The sequence below is a fragment of the Euleptes europaea genome, chromosome 7 (assembly GCF_029931775.1).
Source record: "Euleptes europaea isolate rEulEur1 chromosome 7, rEulEur1.hap1, whole genome shotgun sequence".
Lineage (NCBI taxonomy): Eukaryota > Metazoa > Chordata > Lepidosauria > Squamata > Sphaerodactylidae > Euleptes > Euleptes europaea.
Window position 1 is genome coordinate 38,304,980 of NC_079318.1, and position 18,731 is coordinate 38,323,710.

The following is an 18,731-nucleotide window of genomic DNA, read 5'->3' on the forward strand; positions in this document are numbered from 1 at the left end:
CTCTGCTCCTTTAAAAACTACTGTATTAATAACTACAAAGAATTTTTAAGATCTGCTTTTTTTTCCCCCTTGCCTCAGGTCCAGCAAGACTATGAACCTCTGTTCCAAATGCTTTGCTGGTAAGTGCAGTGTAAAAGTTTGGCTTAGAAAGTTGTTTTAGGGATTTCCCCCTGATTTAGACAACGCAAGACCCATAATCAACATCCCCTTTGGAGTTTATGTCTGGGTGTATGTTTCTTAATGTACATGCATGAAATCAGATTCTCCTCACTGCAGTGCCCCATTTATTGGCTCAAGTTTGTTGAAACTGTGTGTGTGAAAGCAAGAGCCCCTTGTCTATAGTGCCACTAATCAGGTCTTCAGGTAAAATTAACAGAAGTTACTTTCACAGGAGTTGTCTAGCTCAAGGACATTTCAGACTTCTGTAAAGAGTTCAAATTGTTATCTTATAATTTTAAATTCAATAGTGCAGGCTTTTATTGTGCTAGTTAGAGTTGAATAATATTATTTTTCAATGGAAAATGATCTGTTTTCTAAAGATTTATTGTTTCGTAAAATGAATAATAATGAATAGATGCCATTTCTCATCCACTTTCAGTTAAGTTTGGGAGTTTCAAAGTTGTAATGAATGTTTTTCAGATTATTATCAAGTAGGAAATGGGCGAGAGTGTGCATGCATGTTTTACAGATTTATAAATAGTTGGGGTGGGGAATAAAGTCACAAATACGTATCAGATTTTAAAAATCAAGTTAATAATTTATGACAGGCTGCGGAGGACAAATCCAAACCACAATTAAATTTCTTATATCTGTCTCCTCTCATATGGTGGAAAGGATATTGTAGTTACTGATCTGATGTGGAGCTAACAGGTTATGATAGTGATTCTGTGGAGAGTAACTGTGAAACAGAGCTTCCCCAGTGCCTCTGTGGAAGAGAGTTAAATTCTGTTGAAACGTGTGAGTGGACAGGCAGGTGCACTGCATACCATGCACAGTTCTTTGGGTGTGCTAAAATTAGCGTGTCAACAGTTTTTGTTGCCTTTGAGTTTTCCCGCTCTGAAGGAAGGTCATCTTGATCTTTGGGTGTTTCTCGGCCATTGCTAGGGGTAGGCAGGACTAAACTAACAACTTCCTGTCTCCTGGCGAGGAACACCTCCCCTTCCAGTTCTCCTGCCTTCGCTGGGGTGAGAGCGTTGCAGCCATAGCTGCTGCCTAGGTCTAGTGAAATTAGGTTAGAATAGATTCTTTTCCTTACCTTGCAGTATCCAATTGTTTTCCCTCCCTACCCTCCCTCTTGTTTGGGTACGTTTGCTTTTTAAATTTAAGCTCCCAGCTCTGCCGACCATCAGCTGAGCTGCGGGAGAAACAGCTACGCCATGGGAAAGATGTGGCAAACAAAATGGCTGCCGGAGAAGCTGCATCGGAGGACATCGAGCTCCTTTCTGATGCAGATCAAGAATTGGCCTTAAAATCAGCTCCCGCCATTAGCCACCCTGGTGGACTATCAGAGAGGGAGACTGGAAAGTTGCCGCCGCCGTCTACTTTGGCTGGAAAATCGCTGAAGAAAAACAAGTCTAATGGAGGGGGGGGGGGAAGGCGGCAGCCGCAAGCGCCATCTTAAGCAGAGTTCTGCTTCGACCTCTAAGGTCCCCTCCAGATCCTCTGCTGTGCCTTTGGATATGGAGCCCAGGATACCTACAGAGAGTAAAGTAACCCACCCTTCTGAGGAAGGGGGATCCCCCAAGAACCGCACGTTAGAACAGGTACATAATATGATAGAGGGCTCCATGGAAAGACAATCTCTTATCCTACCCTTCCAGCAGGGTTACCCTCCTCAAAGACTCCCTCAGCCACTTCCTCAAGGGTTTTCATATAGTTGTACATCTTCCCCTGGGTCCTCAGTCATATCTGAACCCATGCAGGAGGAGCCTGGCTACAGCCAAAGCGCCCCCTCTAGGCAGTGGCCCACTAAGGCAGCTATGAAAGCGGTGCCAATTATCCAAGAGCAGAGAAACCTGCCAAGTACAGAGAAATGAAACCTACCCTGTGGATAGGGATTCTGGGGCTGACGATAAGGAGGAAGGAGAGCTCGTTTCAGACGAAGAACTCCCCATTGTTCAAGAGCAGCAGCCTCGGCTGTTCTGTTCTACCATCCGGAAGCAGAGCAAGTGGACGCTCTTCTGACTCAGTGGCCTCTGGGTCTCCCATACGCCTTTCCACCACTGCCTATCCTTCCGAAAGTCATCAGGAAGATAAGGGCAGAGAGAGCGGAAGTCATCCTGATCGCTCCCAATTGGCCATGCCGGCCGTGGTTTCCGGCACTCATGGAGCTCTCCACCAGGGCATCTTGGCAGATTCCGACATCCTCGGATCTCCTTCAACAGGGACCAATGATTCATCCAGATCCTGGATGGTTTCAATTGACTGCTTGGAGGTTGAAAGGGCAAGGCTCTTAGCCCTTGGGTTTTCCATGGAGGTGATTGGGACCATCCTTAAAGCCAGACGTCCTTCTACTACAAGGATATATCAATACACCTGGAAAGCCTTCTCCAGGTGGTGTCACCGGAAGACGATCAACCCTATCTCTCCTAAGCTACCTCAGTTACTGGACTTTTTACAGACAGAACGGTGCACAGCAGGGCCTTAGAGCAGCAACCTTACAAAAGCAAGTGTCTGCTATTGCCTCAGTCTGTCCGGATATTGATGGGATTCCTCTGTCATCGCACCCTCAGGTTAAAACTTTTATTAAAGGAGTAGCTCAATCTACCCTTCTGGTGACTCACTGCTTCCCTACCTGGAGACTGAACACTGTACTTTCTGCTCTAACCAAAAGTCCCTTTGAACCTATGAGAGAAGTTCCCTTACGATTAGTAAAGATGAAGACCTTATTTTTAGTTGCCATAACCTCTGCCAGGAGGGTTTCAGGGTGCCCTCTCTATTTGCAAAGACTTACGTATCTTTCACAAAGATAAAGTTGTGCTACGTACGGATCCCTCGTTCACCACCAAAGTGGGTTCCCGGTTTCATCAGTCTCAGGAACTTCACCTCCCTTCCTTTTGTCCTAACCCTTCTACTCCCAGAGAGCGGAGTTGGCACACCTTGGACCTGCGTAGAGCTATTTATATATCTAGAACTGAATCCATTAGGAGAACAGAATTTGTTTATCTCCATTTCTGCACCCAACAAGGGACTTCTCGTGTCCTGACAGTCTTATTCATCAGAGAAGCCTACCTAGCCAGTGGTCTCCAAGTTCCGAATGGGATCACAGCCCATTCACTGCGAAGTGCAGCCACGTCGGCCGCACTTTTCAAACAAGCCTCAACTGAAGAGATCTGTAAAGCGGCTACTTGGTCCAACGTGACTACCTTTATTAGACATTATCGAATCAATACTATGGCATCCGCCGAAGTGGCATTCAGCAGACATATTTTACAGCACGTAGTGGAAGAGGCTGAGGACTGAGTTCCCACCCGTTATTTTATTGCTTTTGGAGATCCCAAAGATCAAGATGCCCTTCCTTCAGAGCGGGAAAGGTACATTGTTTACTCCCCGAGAAGGTCCTTTTCGCTCTGAAGTAGAAGGGCATCTTGCCCACCCGGAGATGGCAACGTCATCTTACAAGGGTGGACTGAAGCTCACCAAACTGGCCTACGGATTCAATCGGCCTAATAATATTGTAGCAATACATATAGAATGGTTCTAATTTATCGTTCAGTTTATTGTTGTTTGTACTCCTTGTTTGTGAGTGCCTTTCCCTGTCTCTTGAGCTTGCTGTAGAATAACTGGAAGGGGAGGTGTTCCTTGCCAGGAGACAGGAAGTTTAGTCCTGCCTACCCCTAGCAATGGGCGAGAAACACCCAAAGATCAAGATGCCCTTCTACTTCAGAGCGGAAAATACCTTCTTGGTGAGTAAACAATGTACCTTTCTCTTTAATTTCCTCAGTGTAAGGGAAGTACATGCTGTATTGTCTTCCAGTTTTTACAGCTATTATTCCTGTAAAATAATTTCCACGTACAACTTTGAATTTGCTTGAATATAACCTTTAAACCACACTTGATAAGTCAAAATAAAGTTGCTAAATCAGGGTCACACTCTATTTAGGGCACTGCAAAAATTTCCAATTCAGTATTGTCTACTCAGACCGGCAGCGGCTCTCCAGGGTCTCCGGCAAGGTCTTTCACATCACCTACTTGCCTGGTCCCTTGGCTGGGGATGCCGGGGATTGAACCTGGGACCTTCTACATGCCAAGCAGAATGCTCTACCACTGAGCCACAGCCCCTCCCACACATTGTCTTGTGTTACAAGCTTTTGTAATTGAGGGGATAATACTGTTGCCCAAACTACAGTTTTCCAGCAGTGAAATGTTTAAATACGCTAGCTGATGGCAGCAGGTAATTTCAGCCTTTGCCTTACAACTGGATTATTTATCACTTTTGACAATTTAAAGTGTGTATGTATGTGTGTTCTCCATACTTATTTTGCCCTTCCAGCGGTCAGTGTTCCCATTATACAGATTGAGAGCAGAGTAGGGAGCCGTCATCTTGTGGTGGCTGGTGTTGATGTGGATCTGGGAGACTCAGGTTGGAATTGGCACTCTGAAACGGAAGCTTGCTGGGTCACCTTGGGCCGGCCTCACTCTCTTAGCTTACATATGTCATGGGTTGGGTTGCCAGGTCCCTCTCCACCACCGGCGGGAGGTTTGTGGGGCGGAGCCTGAAGAGGGTGGGGTTTGGGGAGGGGAGGGACTTCAATGCCATAGAGTCCAATTGCCAAAGCAGCCATTTTTTCCAGGTGAACTGATCTCTGTCGGCTGGATATCAGTTGTAATAGCAGGAGATTGCCAGCTAGTACCTGGAGGTTGGCATCCCTAGTCATGGGGAGGATGTTGCAAGGACAAAATGGATGAGGAGGGAACAATGTAAGGTGGTTTGAATCCTCACTGGGGAGACAAGCAGCCTATATATAAATAGGGCTAGCTTCTTGTACAAGACTGTGGCTCAGCAGCGTTTTGAACCCTGGTTTCCTAGGCCCAAGTCCAACATTGTGTTGTGCAAGCCACTTAGGGCTCACATGTTCCTCAAAGATGTAATGATTTAAAAAGCAACAGTGGGAGGTTTAAATATTTGTAATAATCATTCACAGTAGGGATTCTTGGATCAGATTTCTTACAGCCCTGCAGAGTTGTGATCATATAATTTACAGAAGAAACTGACAAGTCCTGTAAACAGCACTATTCTATACAGTATTTATTCTCTGGGTGGCTTTAGTATCGGTTCTCCTCTGAAAAATGCCAAAAACAGTAGTCTGTGTTAAAGGCCTTGTGAAGATAAAAGAATGAGGGTTATAAAGCACTTCAAATAAAGTGGAGCAGAAAGAATGAGTATGATTGAAAGAACAAACACCCATTATACCTATGCCACTTCCTTGGCTGTGACAAGTGCTTTCCTTACTTAACTTGGAGTATGTAAAAACTTCTTCTGAATGGCTGGCTTCCTCAGCTACTCCCATCTCAGGATGCTGGATATTTGGGGGGGGGGGAGTATGCTGCAGCATCTTGACACCGGCCTTCACAAATTTCAAGTGTATTCTAGCCAACAGACACTTATTCCACAATCATTTCATCTGGTTCTGAACTGACCATAGAGGGCAGATCAAAATATTCACACAATGGGACCAGGGGCAGATGGGGGGAGGGATTTTTCTACAATCCAAGGGGAAGCCCCAGGTTTGCAGAAAAAATGTGAATGCAGAACACACATTGGGGGTTAGAAAAAGCCAAAATCATAGAAGCAATGTCTGCTTCTTTAAGATAGGTGTGCTACTGAGATCTTGCAAGACTATCTTGTGTGGTCTCTGCAATTTGGGGGGTTGCTAGGCAACATGCAACCAACATTGCTGAGTATTCCAAGACTCAGTGAAGACCTGTTCACATGTTACAGGGACGCATTTACATCAGTTTCTAAGACATTCACTTTGCAATTGAAGCCAGTGACTGGGACCTGGATAAATGTGAGGAAGGGGAGCAGAAAATGGGATGGAGGCTGCCAGGGGAAGAAACAGAAAAAAGTAGGTACTTGCGGGGGGGGGGGGGGGCGGCGTTGCAGGTACTGCCAGTGGAGTGAGAAGAAAAGCAAGCGGGAGAGAGAAAATGGGAAAATGAGATTTCCTCCATGTGAGTCCTTGTAGGTCTCCTACTAGTTCGGCTCTTAATCACAAAATGCTGTAGTACTCTTAAAGTAGACACATGCAGCCATCTTTCTGGATGTTTTGTGTTGCTTTTCTAATCAAAGAGATGATTAGAAATTTAAATTAAAAGTCTGTAAGTGTGGTTTCTTTTGAGACATGCAATGGATGTGTATAAATCTTGAGTACTGTTAGCTATCTGCCATCAGGTACTCTGAAGCTCTATAAAAAGCTGATATGCAAACAGGTTTTACTGTTTATATGCTGTCTTGTTTCCCTGCTGTTGAAAACTTCCTTGAAGAGCATTCCTTTTCTATTTATATATTAACTTTAACTTGCCATTAAAATGGCCTGACATTCAGCTGGTCAGTGAGCATGGGATTATAGTGTTAACTGCCCTTAAGGCCTAAAACTTTAATGGTTCACTTAAGTATATTTTTGAGCATACACAAATTAAAGAGACTGTATATTTACAGCCTGTTCCTGCCCTGAAAAGATGAAAGTCCTTAGGAGGCCAGGAAGGGGCTGTGCCAGGGTTCATGCCCCCTGAGCCGGTGCCCGTGCCACTTATGCCATCCAGGGTGGCATGGACGCTGGAGGGGGGAACTGGACGCCATCCTCCCAGCACTGCCACAGCAGCACCGCCCAGGGATGCTGGCTGGACTTTCCACCAATGTCCCACCGACGCAAAGCCCCATGCCAGTGTTCCTGGGGCATGCCGGGGGCGGAGCTGCCAGTAGGCAGCTTCCTGCGCCATTTTGCCCCAGGTATGCCGACTAAAAGAACAGCATTGCTGCACCAGCTTTTTGCTGGCGCAGCCTCGCTGTTTTCAATGGAGCAAAATGCCCCATTAAAAAAATAATCCTTTAAAAGGCTTTTTAAAGCCTTTTGGTGGTCAGGGAAGAGCTTTTGAGGCACCTGGTTACGCCGTCCCTGGCTGCTAAAGGTTCAGGAATGGGCTGTTAGTGGATCAAAAATATATGGTTACTTAGCACATTGTCCAGGTATTATGGACAGTTGACAGTAAATATATCAAGAAAAAATATATTCTGTCTTCCAGCTGTGGTCTTCTTTAACCAGATTATGTTTAGGAATTCCTGCCAGTGTACTTGGCATTCTGTCTCTAGAATTTGTATTGAAGTTAGTTACTGCAGCATTGTGGGGTTTTAGCCAGACCACACACCGGTAAATAAGAAAAAATGTGATCTTTTAAAATTGAACTTCAACATGATTCGGAAGGTTAAAGAACTGAAACTGAATCCCTATAAAATCTGTGTATTAACCTTTGAGACTTCGGTCTTGTTTATCCTAAATTAAAATCGTACAAAGTGAATGTAAGAAGGAAAACTTGCAACTTCTTGTTCTTCACTTCAGTTTCTCTCTCTCTTTTTTTTAGAAAAAAGAAATCCACTCAATGAAAAAGGTTAGTAACTGGCAAAATTAATTGACTACTTGGGGGAGGGGTTTAGGTCTTCTTTCCATTTCCTTTGCACAATCAACTGTATTCATCCCATATTTCATTGAAGTATGATTGTAAATATATCAAATAGAAGAGGTTATGTCTTAACTGCTGCCTTTTAGATATTGGGTATAATTATATTCCTGTCACCAGAAGAATTGTTCAGGCTTCAAAAGAAGTTAAACTTTATGCAGAATTAAGGGAACAGGATTGTGCCTTTTTAAAAGCACCCCGATGGCGCATAAAGCCCGTGTGCCTCGGCATGTGGGGCTGGCTGCAGATGTCAATCACTGGACATGATCCTGTACTCTGCTATGCCAATACACTTTTGAACTCTTGAACAAGGCTTAATTCTTACATTATTCTGAATTACTTTCACTATAGGATGCATCTGATCACAGTATTTTTTCTTCCCGAAATTAACTCTTAGACTCTGTAGGAGGATGACTTGAGAATGCTTGAAGTCATGTTGCTTAGCAACCCATTTAACCTGTTGAACACATTAAGGCCGAAGTGCTTAGTCTCCAAATGATACATTTAAAAATCTGTCATACAGGAGTGAAATGATTCTTAAATATGAACTGCTTTCCTGAGCTTCAAGTTAGTACATTTATAGGGCTTATAACAATTTAGTGTACATTTTTATTTAGGAGGCATCTACATAAGAGATCGTTTTGATTTAAATACAGTATAAGTACTGTGGTTTAAACAATGTTGCATTCCCTTCTGTAACTTTAAATCAGACTTTAGCTATTGATGTGCTTACGGATAGATAAATCACATCAAACTTGAGGCTTTTTGTCACTGTTCTTGCTTTTAATATAATTGTGTTACTTGGCTGAGGATCACGCTGCAAAATATTGAAATGGATAAAGTATGTGGTTTACTGCAACAAAACATACTTCATAAATAGCAAGTGATAGTTAGCGTGGTATGTTCACACATTACTAGGAGCTGGTCTGTTGATGCGGGCAAATTGCCTTTGTTCCACTTTTGAGAATTGAAGGGGTGAGGGAAACTTATAAATGTAAATTGCAATGGCTAAGTAATTGCCCCAAAGCTGTTCCCTATGTTTTTGAGGTTATCTGAGTAAAGAAGCACATGGGAGTTTCTTACTTTCCCAGAGGAGAAGATCTGAAATCTACAGCCCAATCTGTAATAAAGAAATGAACAGCAGTAATGGATAGAAGTGCTCTCTCCCTTTCCCATCTAAAGTACCTTGACAAAATACGCTGGAGGTGTCAGAAGAGAAGAAAGTAATAGGCCTATCTTAAAATCTGCTACCCTGCCAATTTCTATATAGCTCACAGCAAGATTCTGCAGCAGATTTGCATGTATTCATTGGCAATATTTTGAACTAATCAAATACCATAATTTAAAGCTGCATTATCTATAGTAAGAGCTGTTGTTTGCATTCAATTTAGGGTGTTTTTTTAAAACCATATAATCAAAAGCAAGGGAGATCTTAAGCAAACATTTGTGGCATTCTCACCTAATATGAACATTAAAATGTGCTATGTTTATTAAACTGTTGAAAAGGGGTGAGCTTGTATTCTGACAGTGCAATCCTAAAAAGAGTTACTCCAGTCTAAGCCCATTCATTTCAGTGGGCTTAGACTGGAGTAACTCTTTTTAGGATTGCTCTGTAAGATGTCTAACTAGTTTATTGTGGCATAAGAATAGGCAAGTCTGTAAGGGAAATGCTTAAGGAACTCAATTTAATCTTTAGTGGGTTTTATATGTTTGTATCTTTTAAAGTACCAAGTGTTTGAAGATTTTTGCCTCTTCTGAGATTTGAGGGATTGCATAAGACAGAATTCCTAAACTTTTTGAGCCTTTGGGCACACAAAATGGTTGCTACAGAAAGTCTGAATGGACAGTACTGACCTTGATGGACCAATGGTCTAATTTAGTATCTGGCAGCCTCATGTGTCTATGTGAGTGAGAGAGAATAAAACCAACTCTGTGGTGGCAGCTGCTGCTGAAACAACGTTACTTTAATCTGCCCAGCCAATTGGATCTCCAGTGGCCAATCAGAAGGCCTTCTGGGCAAGTGCCCCACTTGGGTTTACCCACTTTGAAACATTTGGCGGGTGCCAGGAAAGGTGCCAGCAGGCACCACATGGGTGACCCCTGGCATAAGCTCATTCCAACAAGTCAGTTGTAGAACAGAGTGATATGTGTTACATATACCTCATCCAACTATCCTTGATAATATTTTTAATTAGTATATATATTGGTGAATAATAATAATGTGTATTGTTTTAGCTATCCAACACTGCTTAAAATAGTTAAGCCCAAAGAGTGTGACTGATATTGCTTTCTGCTGCACCATATTATCATTTTTCTCAGCCAACCACTTTGGCAAACTAATACTAAATCATTATGCACATTCTACAAGGTAATAGAAATTGTTATTGTGGACAGTTTGCTGCTAATGCAACTGTTTTGTGCTACAGTAAAGCTGGGCTTTAAAAAATGCTGTCTTGTTTGTGATTAGTTTATGTATGTCTATACAAGAAAATAGGGTATAACTTATGCTAAATGGCATTTTCCCTATAAAGTGGGTTTACTTAAATCAAAATTATCTTGGTTTTATCTTCAGTGTAGGCTTGAAAAACCATAAAAGCTGCTTTAGTGCCCAATCGTTATACTTCAGATTAGCGCTTCACCTCTCTTTGTGGCAGGTTGAAGGACTCAACGTGTCATTTTATGGGCTTATCAAATTGGCTCATTAAGTGGCTAAAGGCATCATTCTTGAATGTAATACAAGAGCTTTGTACTCTCCCTCCTCCCTTTCTTCACCTGACTCCCCGAACAGCTTTTAGATTTGCAGCGCTGGGACAGAAATCTAGAATTAAGTGTGGTTTTATGTGTGTCTATATAAATACGCACAGATTGTTTGTAAATCGAGCCTAGCAAAGGAAACATGGCTGTATTGTGCAGCTGATTTGAGACTATTACTTGACCTGCAGACATGACCTCTGGATCCCAGTACCAGTCTCTAACAAATCTACAGTTTGTTAAGCAGTGTTTTTGACCCCGCTATCCGTGGCAGACTTTTTATTGTGCGAAACAAATTTAATAGGATCTGCCCTGTTAACACTTTCCCTGTGGAATACTTATTTACAAATTAAGACAGGTAATCATGGAATATATTTCATTTCTATTTGGATATTTCATTTCTGACACTATATATTGAGACTTAGCACTTTGTTCTCAGTAGCAACAAATTTCCCGATGCGCAAAGGAGAGTGGTGCTCTGAGCTGCCTAAGAACATCCTCTTGTGGATAAGAAGGCTGCAGTACAATTTCTTCTGCATTAGAGCCTGATAAGAGTTGGCACCTCAATTTGTGTTTCTCCATTAGGCTGGTGCTTTGTGGTGTATTTTAACAGCAATTGGCTCGCCTTTGTAGCTGTAGCCTGTTGAGTGTTTGGTGCAAGATTGTTTCTAAAGTCATTCTCTGGACTAGTATTGTGAAACTGGTAGAGCAGTTTGTGTTCTTGTCCGCTTTATATTGAGTTGATTTGGCATGCTTTTTAAAATGTTAGCATAACTATTGCTTTAAATGACAATAAATATGGCCAGTGTCTGTAATAGCTGTGAAACTAAGAATACCCATCTTCAATAGTATACTCGTAATGGAGGGTAGTTTTTAAAGTGATCCATAATGTTTAGTTCATGAACCATTAATTTTAGATTCACAGTTGAGCTATGACCATTCAGATTAGAAAGATAGGAGGTGGTAAATGTATTACACACGTGAAGATGAAATGGCCAATTGGTTATAACCATGCATTCATTCCTCTAATGATTATCATTGCTATATGACACCAGAATACTAAATGGAATATGGCTTAGTCCAGGGCAGCTTTATTATGTGCTTGGGTAACTAGGTATTCCATTCAATTGCAGAAATGTTATCTGTTAAATACTAACTACCCCAAAGGTCTGGCTCTTGGTTTATTATGAAATAATGCTGTTACCCTTTTATACTTTCTATGTATGTTCTGTGACTATCCTGAAAATTCCACTAAGCATGATTGAAGATCTGTGCACAAAGACATGGGAAAACTTTTTCAAGGAGTAATGTTGTGATTGTACTTTTTTCTCTCTGTCAAAATGCTTTGTACATGTTTAGAGCTTCATAATAGTCTGTTCTTTTACTTTGTCTTATTAATATCATGTTCATCAAACTTCTAGCTAATTAACCTTGCTCTCTGCATGACTTGCTAAAACGTCAGCTCTAATTCAGTCCCTCGTGTTTTGTTCTCAGTTGATTAAAAATGTTTAGCGTATGACTTAATTGTGAAGAGACTTTTGCACATTGTCAGTGTGATAGCGAAAGGGAGTTGGAGGATGATCAGTTTGATTTTTTTTTTTGTAGCACCCATTCCCTGGTCCATATAGGCAGGAGTGTGAGGGAAGGGAATCTTCTCTTTGCCCATGTTCAGCAGTGTGGCTGAATTATGCAAAAGCCTGCCCTCTGTTTTGTATATTTTCACATTTGGAAACCTTGTGTAGTTTATAAAGACACTGGTGATTTGTTCCTCAGCCTCCCTACGGAGTTGGTTCCGTATTACAATCTAATTCCACGTCCGTGTCGCGCACCCCTGAGCCGTTAATTTGTACATTTCGATGCAGTTTGTTTCATCGTGTTTTTGTAATCCAAACTGAATGTAACGAGCTGTGTGCTTTTGGGACCCTGCCTTGCCAATTAGAACAAGTGGTTACTGAGAGGGAGTATGTTTTAAATAAAACATGGCGCAACTGAGTGGTATTGTGATATCCTCTGGGAATAAAAGGAACTGTTTAACTCTTTCTTTCTCCAGAAGAGAGACCAGCATATGAGAGAGGGTGATATTCAAATGTTCAGTTCTTTCTTTTTAGACAGGTAATTAAATTCACATTTTATTTCAAATGTTGGAGACATAGCACATTCAACCTTATACTGTGTAGGCAGAAATGCAGTGTGGAGGTGCATGTTTGTGAGACTTCTACAAGTAAAAATTACGCAAGAATACTTAAATGCACTCTTCAACTGTTTCTCCAAATTCGATGACAAGCAAGTATACATCTGATGGATGTAGGGTCTTCATAGCCTACATGAAATGCAGCAAGGAAGGTACCCATTTGTTTGCTGTAACAGTACTGGCATTAATTTGCTTGCAGTGAACCCTGATCACTATGTCTTAAAACAAGACAGATTTACTGAACTATAATATTATACACTTCCTGTTTTCCAAGTAGAAGCTTTTTACAGAAGATGTGAAGACATCGTCATAAGTATAGTAAGAATGCCATTCATAAATTTTTGACCAGTATCACATCCAAACTAAGATATATTGACAGGGCTTGAGAGGTTGTATGTGCAATACTGACTATAGCATGGTTAGAAACTAGTGGTGTCCTATATGTAAACTAGAAACTAGATCACTGATTGGAGCACATATTTGCTGAGACTTTCACTGGAGTTCATTGGGTGGTAGCATGTCTGTATCATAGAATAAGCAGGACACACACATGAGTTAGAGGGCAAAGGAGCCTGGGAATTGTATTTTCCCCATTGCTACTTTAGCATTGAGGGTTTCTTCCCATTTGGGAGTTTTGTTTCAGCACGTAACACTCTTTCCCCCTCCCACACACACATCACTTCTGACAATACAAATGTCTTCCCTTTGTGGGGCTTTGTTACAGCAGTCTGTTTCTTCTTCCTTGATGGTTAGTTAGAAGTTTTCTGGTGAACTAAACAGGTAAGAAGAGCCCTTTCCATACGATATAAAATGCTGGATTTTACTTATGATTCTACATAACTGACCAGAGGATTTAAAATGGATGATCATGACTTTCAGATGGGGCTACTCGAGCCTTACCATCTAATCACATTTCATAGCCAGGTTTCCCCCCCCCCCCCAAAAAAATGTTGTGCTGTGTAAAAGTCAGCAGAAAAACTAAAGCAAGGTCTCTATCCCAAGGAGGTTACAATACGAATTTAGACAGTACTGGGAGAGACCAGAGAGAGGGGTTTAAAAGCTGAGACAATAATTGAAAAGAAACACCATGCCTGTCTAAAGCACAAAATTGCAGCATCTAGGAAAGTATGCCCCTTCTACATCTAGGACAGAAAGTAATGTTTTCATTTTTCTTCCCGACTCATTCCTTTGTGCAGGGAAGGGGCAAATCCCTGGAAATCTCTCTGACTTGTTGCAGCTTTTAAAAGACAGCAAGACATAGAAAGCTAAAGTCTAGTCCTTAGTTCAATCAATCACATTTTGATATAATATCAGCTCTGAATAAAAATCGAAGTTAGATTAAAATAATAAAATAAAATAACAAAAGTTGATGATTCTGGGAGGGATGATTTGAAGAAGAGGAGGAAAGATCTTCTATGGGGAAAGGCTTTCAATCAGCCGGTTACGAATCCCACTAGACCAGAGGCAAAATTTGGCTACTTGAGTGGTTATCTCCCAAGAGGAGTCTGGTAAGACTCCTTATCATGTTCCCTTGAAGTGACTGAATTTGCAGCCATTACATCACCTTGCCTGGCTCCCAGGGAGCAATGGTGTGTGTGAACATTATTTCTTTCTCTTTCCTTTGCACTGGTTATGTAACCAGGCAAATTCTCTGAGCATCCTCCACTAAGTAAGATTGCCAGAAACCTTTGTGATGCATGGCTAAAGCCATGAAGCCAAGGACTATATCTTTCCTCCCTTCTTGGAGGTAAGTCTCCACTTTTTCCTAGGCCCCCTCCCTCTCACTCAGTTTGTGGCTGCTCCAATTATGTCCCCGAGATCAGGCAAATAATAAGTCTGGGAGCAAAAAAAGAAGTAAAAAGCTATTGCACAGTTTGCTAATCCATTTGTGAGGTGTCCATGATATTTGCTGGGCTCGTGAAGTAATCCTGGGATCAGCTCACCATAGTTGTTTCCCATTGACTGAGATACGTTCGCATGACAAACTCATTCATGACGAAGATTGCAACATCCCTGGCAGCTGATGCTTTTCTGATAGTCATGCTTGTGTGGCCTGTGTCTTAACGATAAACATAAACGGTATTTACTGTGACTATTAAATACACACCAACTCTCTGGGTGTTTCTGAAGTCCATTGTTTCTGCCATGTAAATCATTAGGCTGAAATGAGCAGAGATTTAGGCTGGAAATTTTTCTGTTTTACTCTGGAAAAAAAATCCATTTCTAAAACTTTCATTCGTTTTTTCATAATTACCATTGCCAATACAATTCTAGGCATACTTCATAGTTTCCAAGTTGTAATTAATGTTTTTCATGTGATTGTTCCTAAGAATTGGGTGAGAGTATTGTGCATGTATGCTCTATTGGTTTGTCAACCGAGGTTCGGGTGGGGATTGTGTTTCCTTTCACATGGTTGAAGGAGTATTGTGATTACTAATCAGAAAATAGGACTAACAAGTAATGCAAGCGATTAATTATCTTAGTGACCTCTGTGGATCCCATAGGGATGCCAGCTTCCAGGTGGGGCCTGGGGATCTCCCAGAATTACAGCTCAGCTCCAGATTTACAGAGATCAGTTCCCCTGGATATAACGGCTGCTTTGGAGGGTGGACTCTATAACATTGTACCCCACTGAGGTCCCTGCCCTCCCAGGCACCGCCGTTCGAGTTTCCCGACCTGGAGATTGCAGTCCTATGCCCCCCCCATCAGGTGCCAGGTGGGACCTGGCAACCTTGCATTGATGAGAGGTGGTAAATTCTGTTGAAATAGGTGAGTGGACAACCATGTACACAGTATATCATGCAAAGTTCTTCGGTTGCGGTAAAATCAGCATGTCAGTTTTCAGTGCATTCAGTTCCACCCCCCCCTTAAATTTAAATAATGTAAGGGAAGTGCATGGTATATTGACTCTAAATTTTTACAAGTAGTATTCCCATAAAACTGATTTCCACATAAAGTTTTGAATTGGTTTGAAAATAAGGTTCTTTATTTTTTTTCTGATCAAATATTTTTGTTCAGGTATTTTTTTGCTATTATGACATAAAATTAACAAGAGGTATATCTAGTAAACGCATTTTAAAAGTAAGTCAAAATAAAACATGCTAAAGCAGACCCCACTTTACCTTAGGTATCAGATTACTCTTTTAGAAATATCACTGTAAATCAGACATTTCAAACCTAGTGAACTGCCATTAAAATAGACGAGAACTTTGTCTTTGCCTTCAATGTAACATTAATTATATTTTTTTGAAACCTTCCTGCCATTTTCTTGTTAATGAATTTTATGCTACATTCTAGAATAAGAGTAATTCTGCTTAACATGAAACTACTTTTCCATATGTACATACTAGTAAGTTCATAGAGTCAGATAATTAATTGTCTGTGAGCCATCCTTCCTGCGTAACTATGGCATGTTTCACAGAGGTGGAAATTTCACAGCTTACTCAGTTATGACCTATGAAAAGGTCACTACTCATACTTTAAAACCTCTTAAATTATTTCAGAGAGGCACTTCTACTAAAACCTATACTGTGTGGCTGCATATTTATTGTGAAGGTTGAGCCCTTGCATCCTCAACTCCTGAACCTTTTCTGTCACTGGACGTCTATATATTATTCTGTTCTGGCTACTTAAACATACTCCAATTACCTTCCCCAGGTTAATCTGAGAATTTTCATTGTTGAGTGCCTACTTGGAACAACAATGCAGCCTTGAAGAAAAATGTGATGTTCTTTTTGTTTAGACATTATTTATTTGCAACATTTATGGATAATAACAACAGTAATAACACGTTCTCAAGAACATGAATGAAGTAGTTATGTATGAAGGAAGGACCAATAATACCAATAACCAGTGGTGCTCCAAACTTAAGCATACTTGGATCAGTGGAAATTTATGTAGTCACAACATATAGAATTTGGGTGCTCAGTGAAATATTTAGATTTGATTAATCGGGAGGGAGCTGTATTTCAAAGGCAAATGTGACATTCTTATAGTAGCAGCATGGTGGTGGTAAATTTGATGCATCCTGTGGAGTTCCACTATACTTCCTTCTCCAGTTCTAAACCATTTGGGAAATGACTCCACTTATTGAAGCATATTACATATAAATATGTAGATTAGTTATATTCTGTAAGTGAGGTCACAAAGTGTCACAAGCATACAAAAAAAACATAAAACATTTGATGTACGCCATTTCATACTTCATGTAACCATCAAAGGTCATAGGGTTAATTGTACCCTACTGATTCATGCACTTTTGTTTTCCAAATAAAGGTTAAAACTAGAACAATATTGGGGAATGAGTAATTGCTGTTGCAATCACTGGGGGCGTGAAACTACTATACACCCAAATTTATGGGGTTGTATGGACACCAAGCATACTGAAGAATCTTGTTATTTAGAGCTTTTTTTTTTAGTGGACAGCAAAGAAAGCTGGCTACAATGAATCATCCATCTTGAATCATAGGTGCCCAGATAACTTTCCCTTTACTCTAGTATTTGGTTTAATTGAGCGATTATCCAAAAAGTCATCTTAATTTAATACTATGTGTTCTTTTCGGCTTGTTCATGTCAGGGAGCAGGGTCTCAGTACAAATGAAACTAATTGCCTGGTGAGAGTGAAGTAGCCCCCCCCCACCACCACCACACACATTCTTTATCAATGTGGGTCAGGGCCTGATAATATGGGGGGGACACTTAGCTCCAATCAGGGTCCATCTTGTTCCATATAATTGTTCGAGTTGTGTACTTTGCTGTTAAGAATTCAGATGCTTGAGAATGCATTTCTGTGCCCTTTATGCTTGTATGTGTTAAAAAAGCCAAACCACCCTATTATAAAGTGGTGTTTCTTCCTGGAGGTATCATTAAGAATGTTGTGCACTGATGTCATTGTAGAGTGTGGACTTATTTACATGCCATTTAATTTTAACCTCAGAACTAAACTCTAGAATTATGCTAAAACCCAGTCAGGGAAGCTGGTGCATAGACTTAAGCACTAGCCAAGTGGATCCCTGCAGTCCTCTAAATAAGGACATGAGTTGTCATATCTTCCATAGTGCATGGGTAGGTATCTACATATAAAGTTGTTACATTGTTGTTGGCGATGAAAGCACGAAAGACTACTGCAAGGTCAGGACACTATCATAATAAAGCATTTGTCACTTGGGGAATAAATTAAGAATTTGCTGCTTCCCCTTCTCTCCCCTAAGTAGCTTCCTGTAAGATCAGCACAATGTCCATCTGATAACCTATGTAGGTTTTGTTTTTGTTAGTTTGTTTTGCAAAAGACTCTGACTGAGAAATGATTGAACATAATGGTGTTTGTGAGTTGTGATGCTTTCTGTGGTATGTTTATAAAAATCCTAAAATATGACTAAAGTTCTATTGAATAGTTGGTATGTAAAGGACACTAATTGTCTCTTTAACACAGTCAGGTTTTATGCAACTAGCTTCTGAAACTGTTTAGTTCCTTGCGAGGGAAATGTACAGACAGAGATACATAATCACCTTTCTGTGATCATAACTAAAATCCTTCCAAAATCCGGCTACTTTACACCTGTTCTGTTGAACACGGGTAAATTGTATCTGTAAATGCATAACCATACTAGGCTGGTGGTAGAACTCAGGTCTAGCAATTATATACACATATTTATTAAGCCCTTGATATAAAAACTCATTATCTAACATTGGAAGATCACCTATCAAGCTGTCTATCTTGATCATCTTGACAATTCTGAGATTTACATATTCCGCTTTACCAGTCTTGTTTCAGAATGAGCTTCATAATCATTCACTATAAATCTCTCTCTCTCTCTCTCTCTCTCTCTCCTATCTATCCTATCTATCTATATCACACACACAAAGAGGTATGTCTCAAGGCCTCAGTAACCTCTATATTATCACAGTCAATTTGTCCATGTTTTACACCTATTAAAGAGGAGTCAGGCTCTGCCAGTATAAGGAACATTGTTTCAGGTGCGTAGCCATGTTAGTCTATAGTAGCAGAACAAAATTTGAGTCCAGTAGGATCTTAGGAGACCAACATCATTTCCAGAGTGTAATCTTTTGTGAGTCAAAGCTCACTTTGTCAGATAAGGAACATTGTTGTCCA

The 18,731-nt window shown here is 40.9% G+C and overlaps 1 protein-coding gene across 2 annotated transcripts in view; it reads left to right on the forward strand.

Moving 5' to 3' along the window:
- ZFAND3 (zinc finger AN1-type containing 3) overlaps positions 1-18,731 on the forward strand; it is a 161,816-nt gene that overhangs the window by 51,072 nt on the left and 92,013 nt on the right. For both annotated transcript variants that reach the window (XM_056852846.1, XM_056852847.1), the window contains exons 2-3: positions 79-119; positions 7,582-7,608. In XM_056852846.1, the coding sequence (XP_056708824.1) occupies positions 79-119; positions 7,582-7,608 (68 nt within the window). The remainder of the gene's footprint in view (positions 1-78; positions 120-7,581; positions 7,609-18,731) is intronic.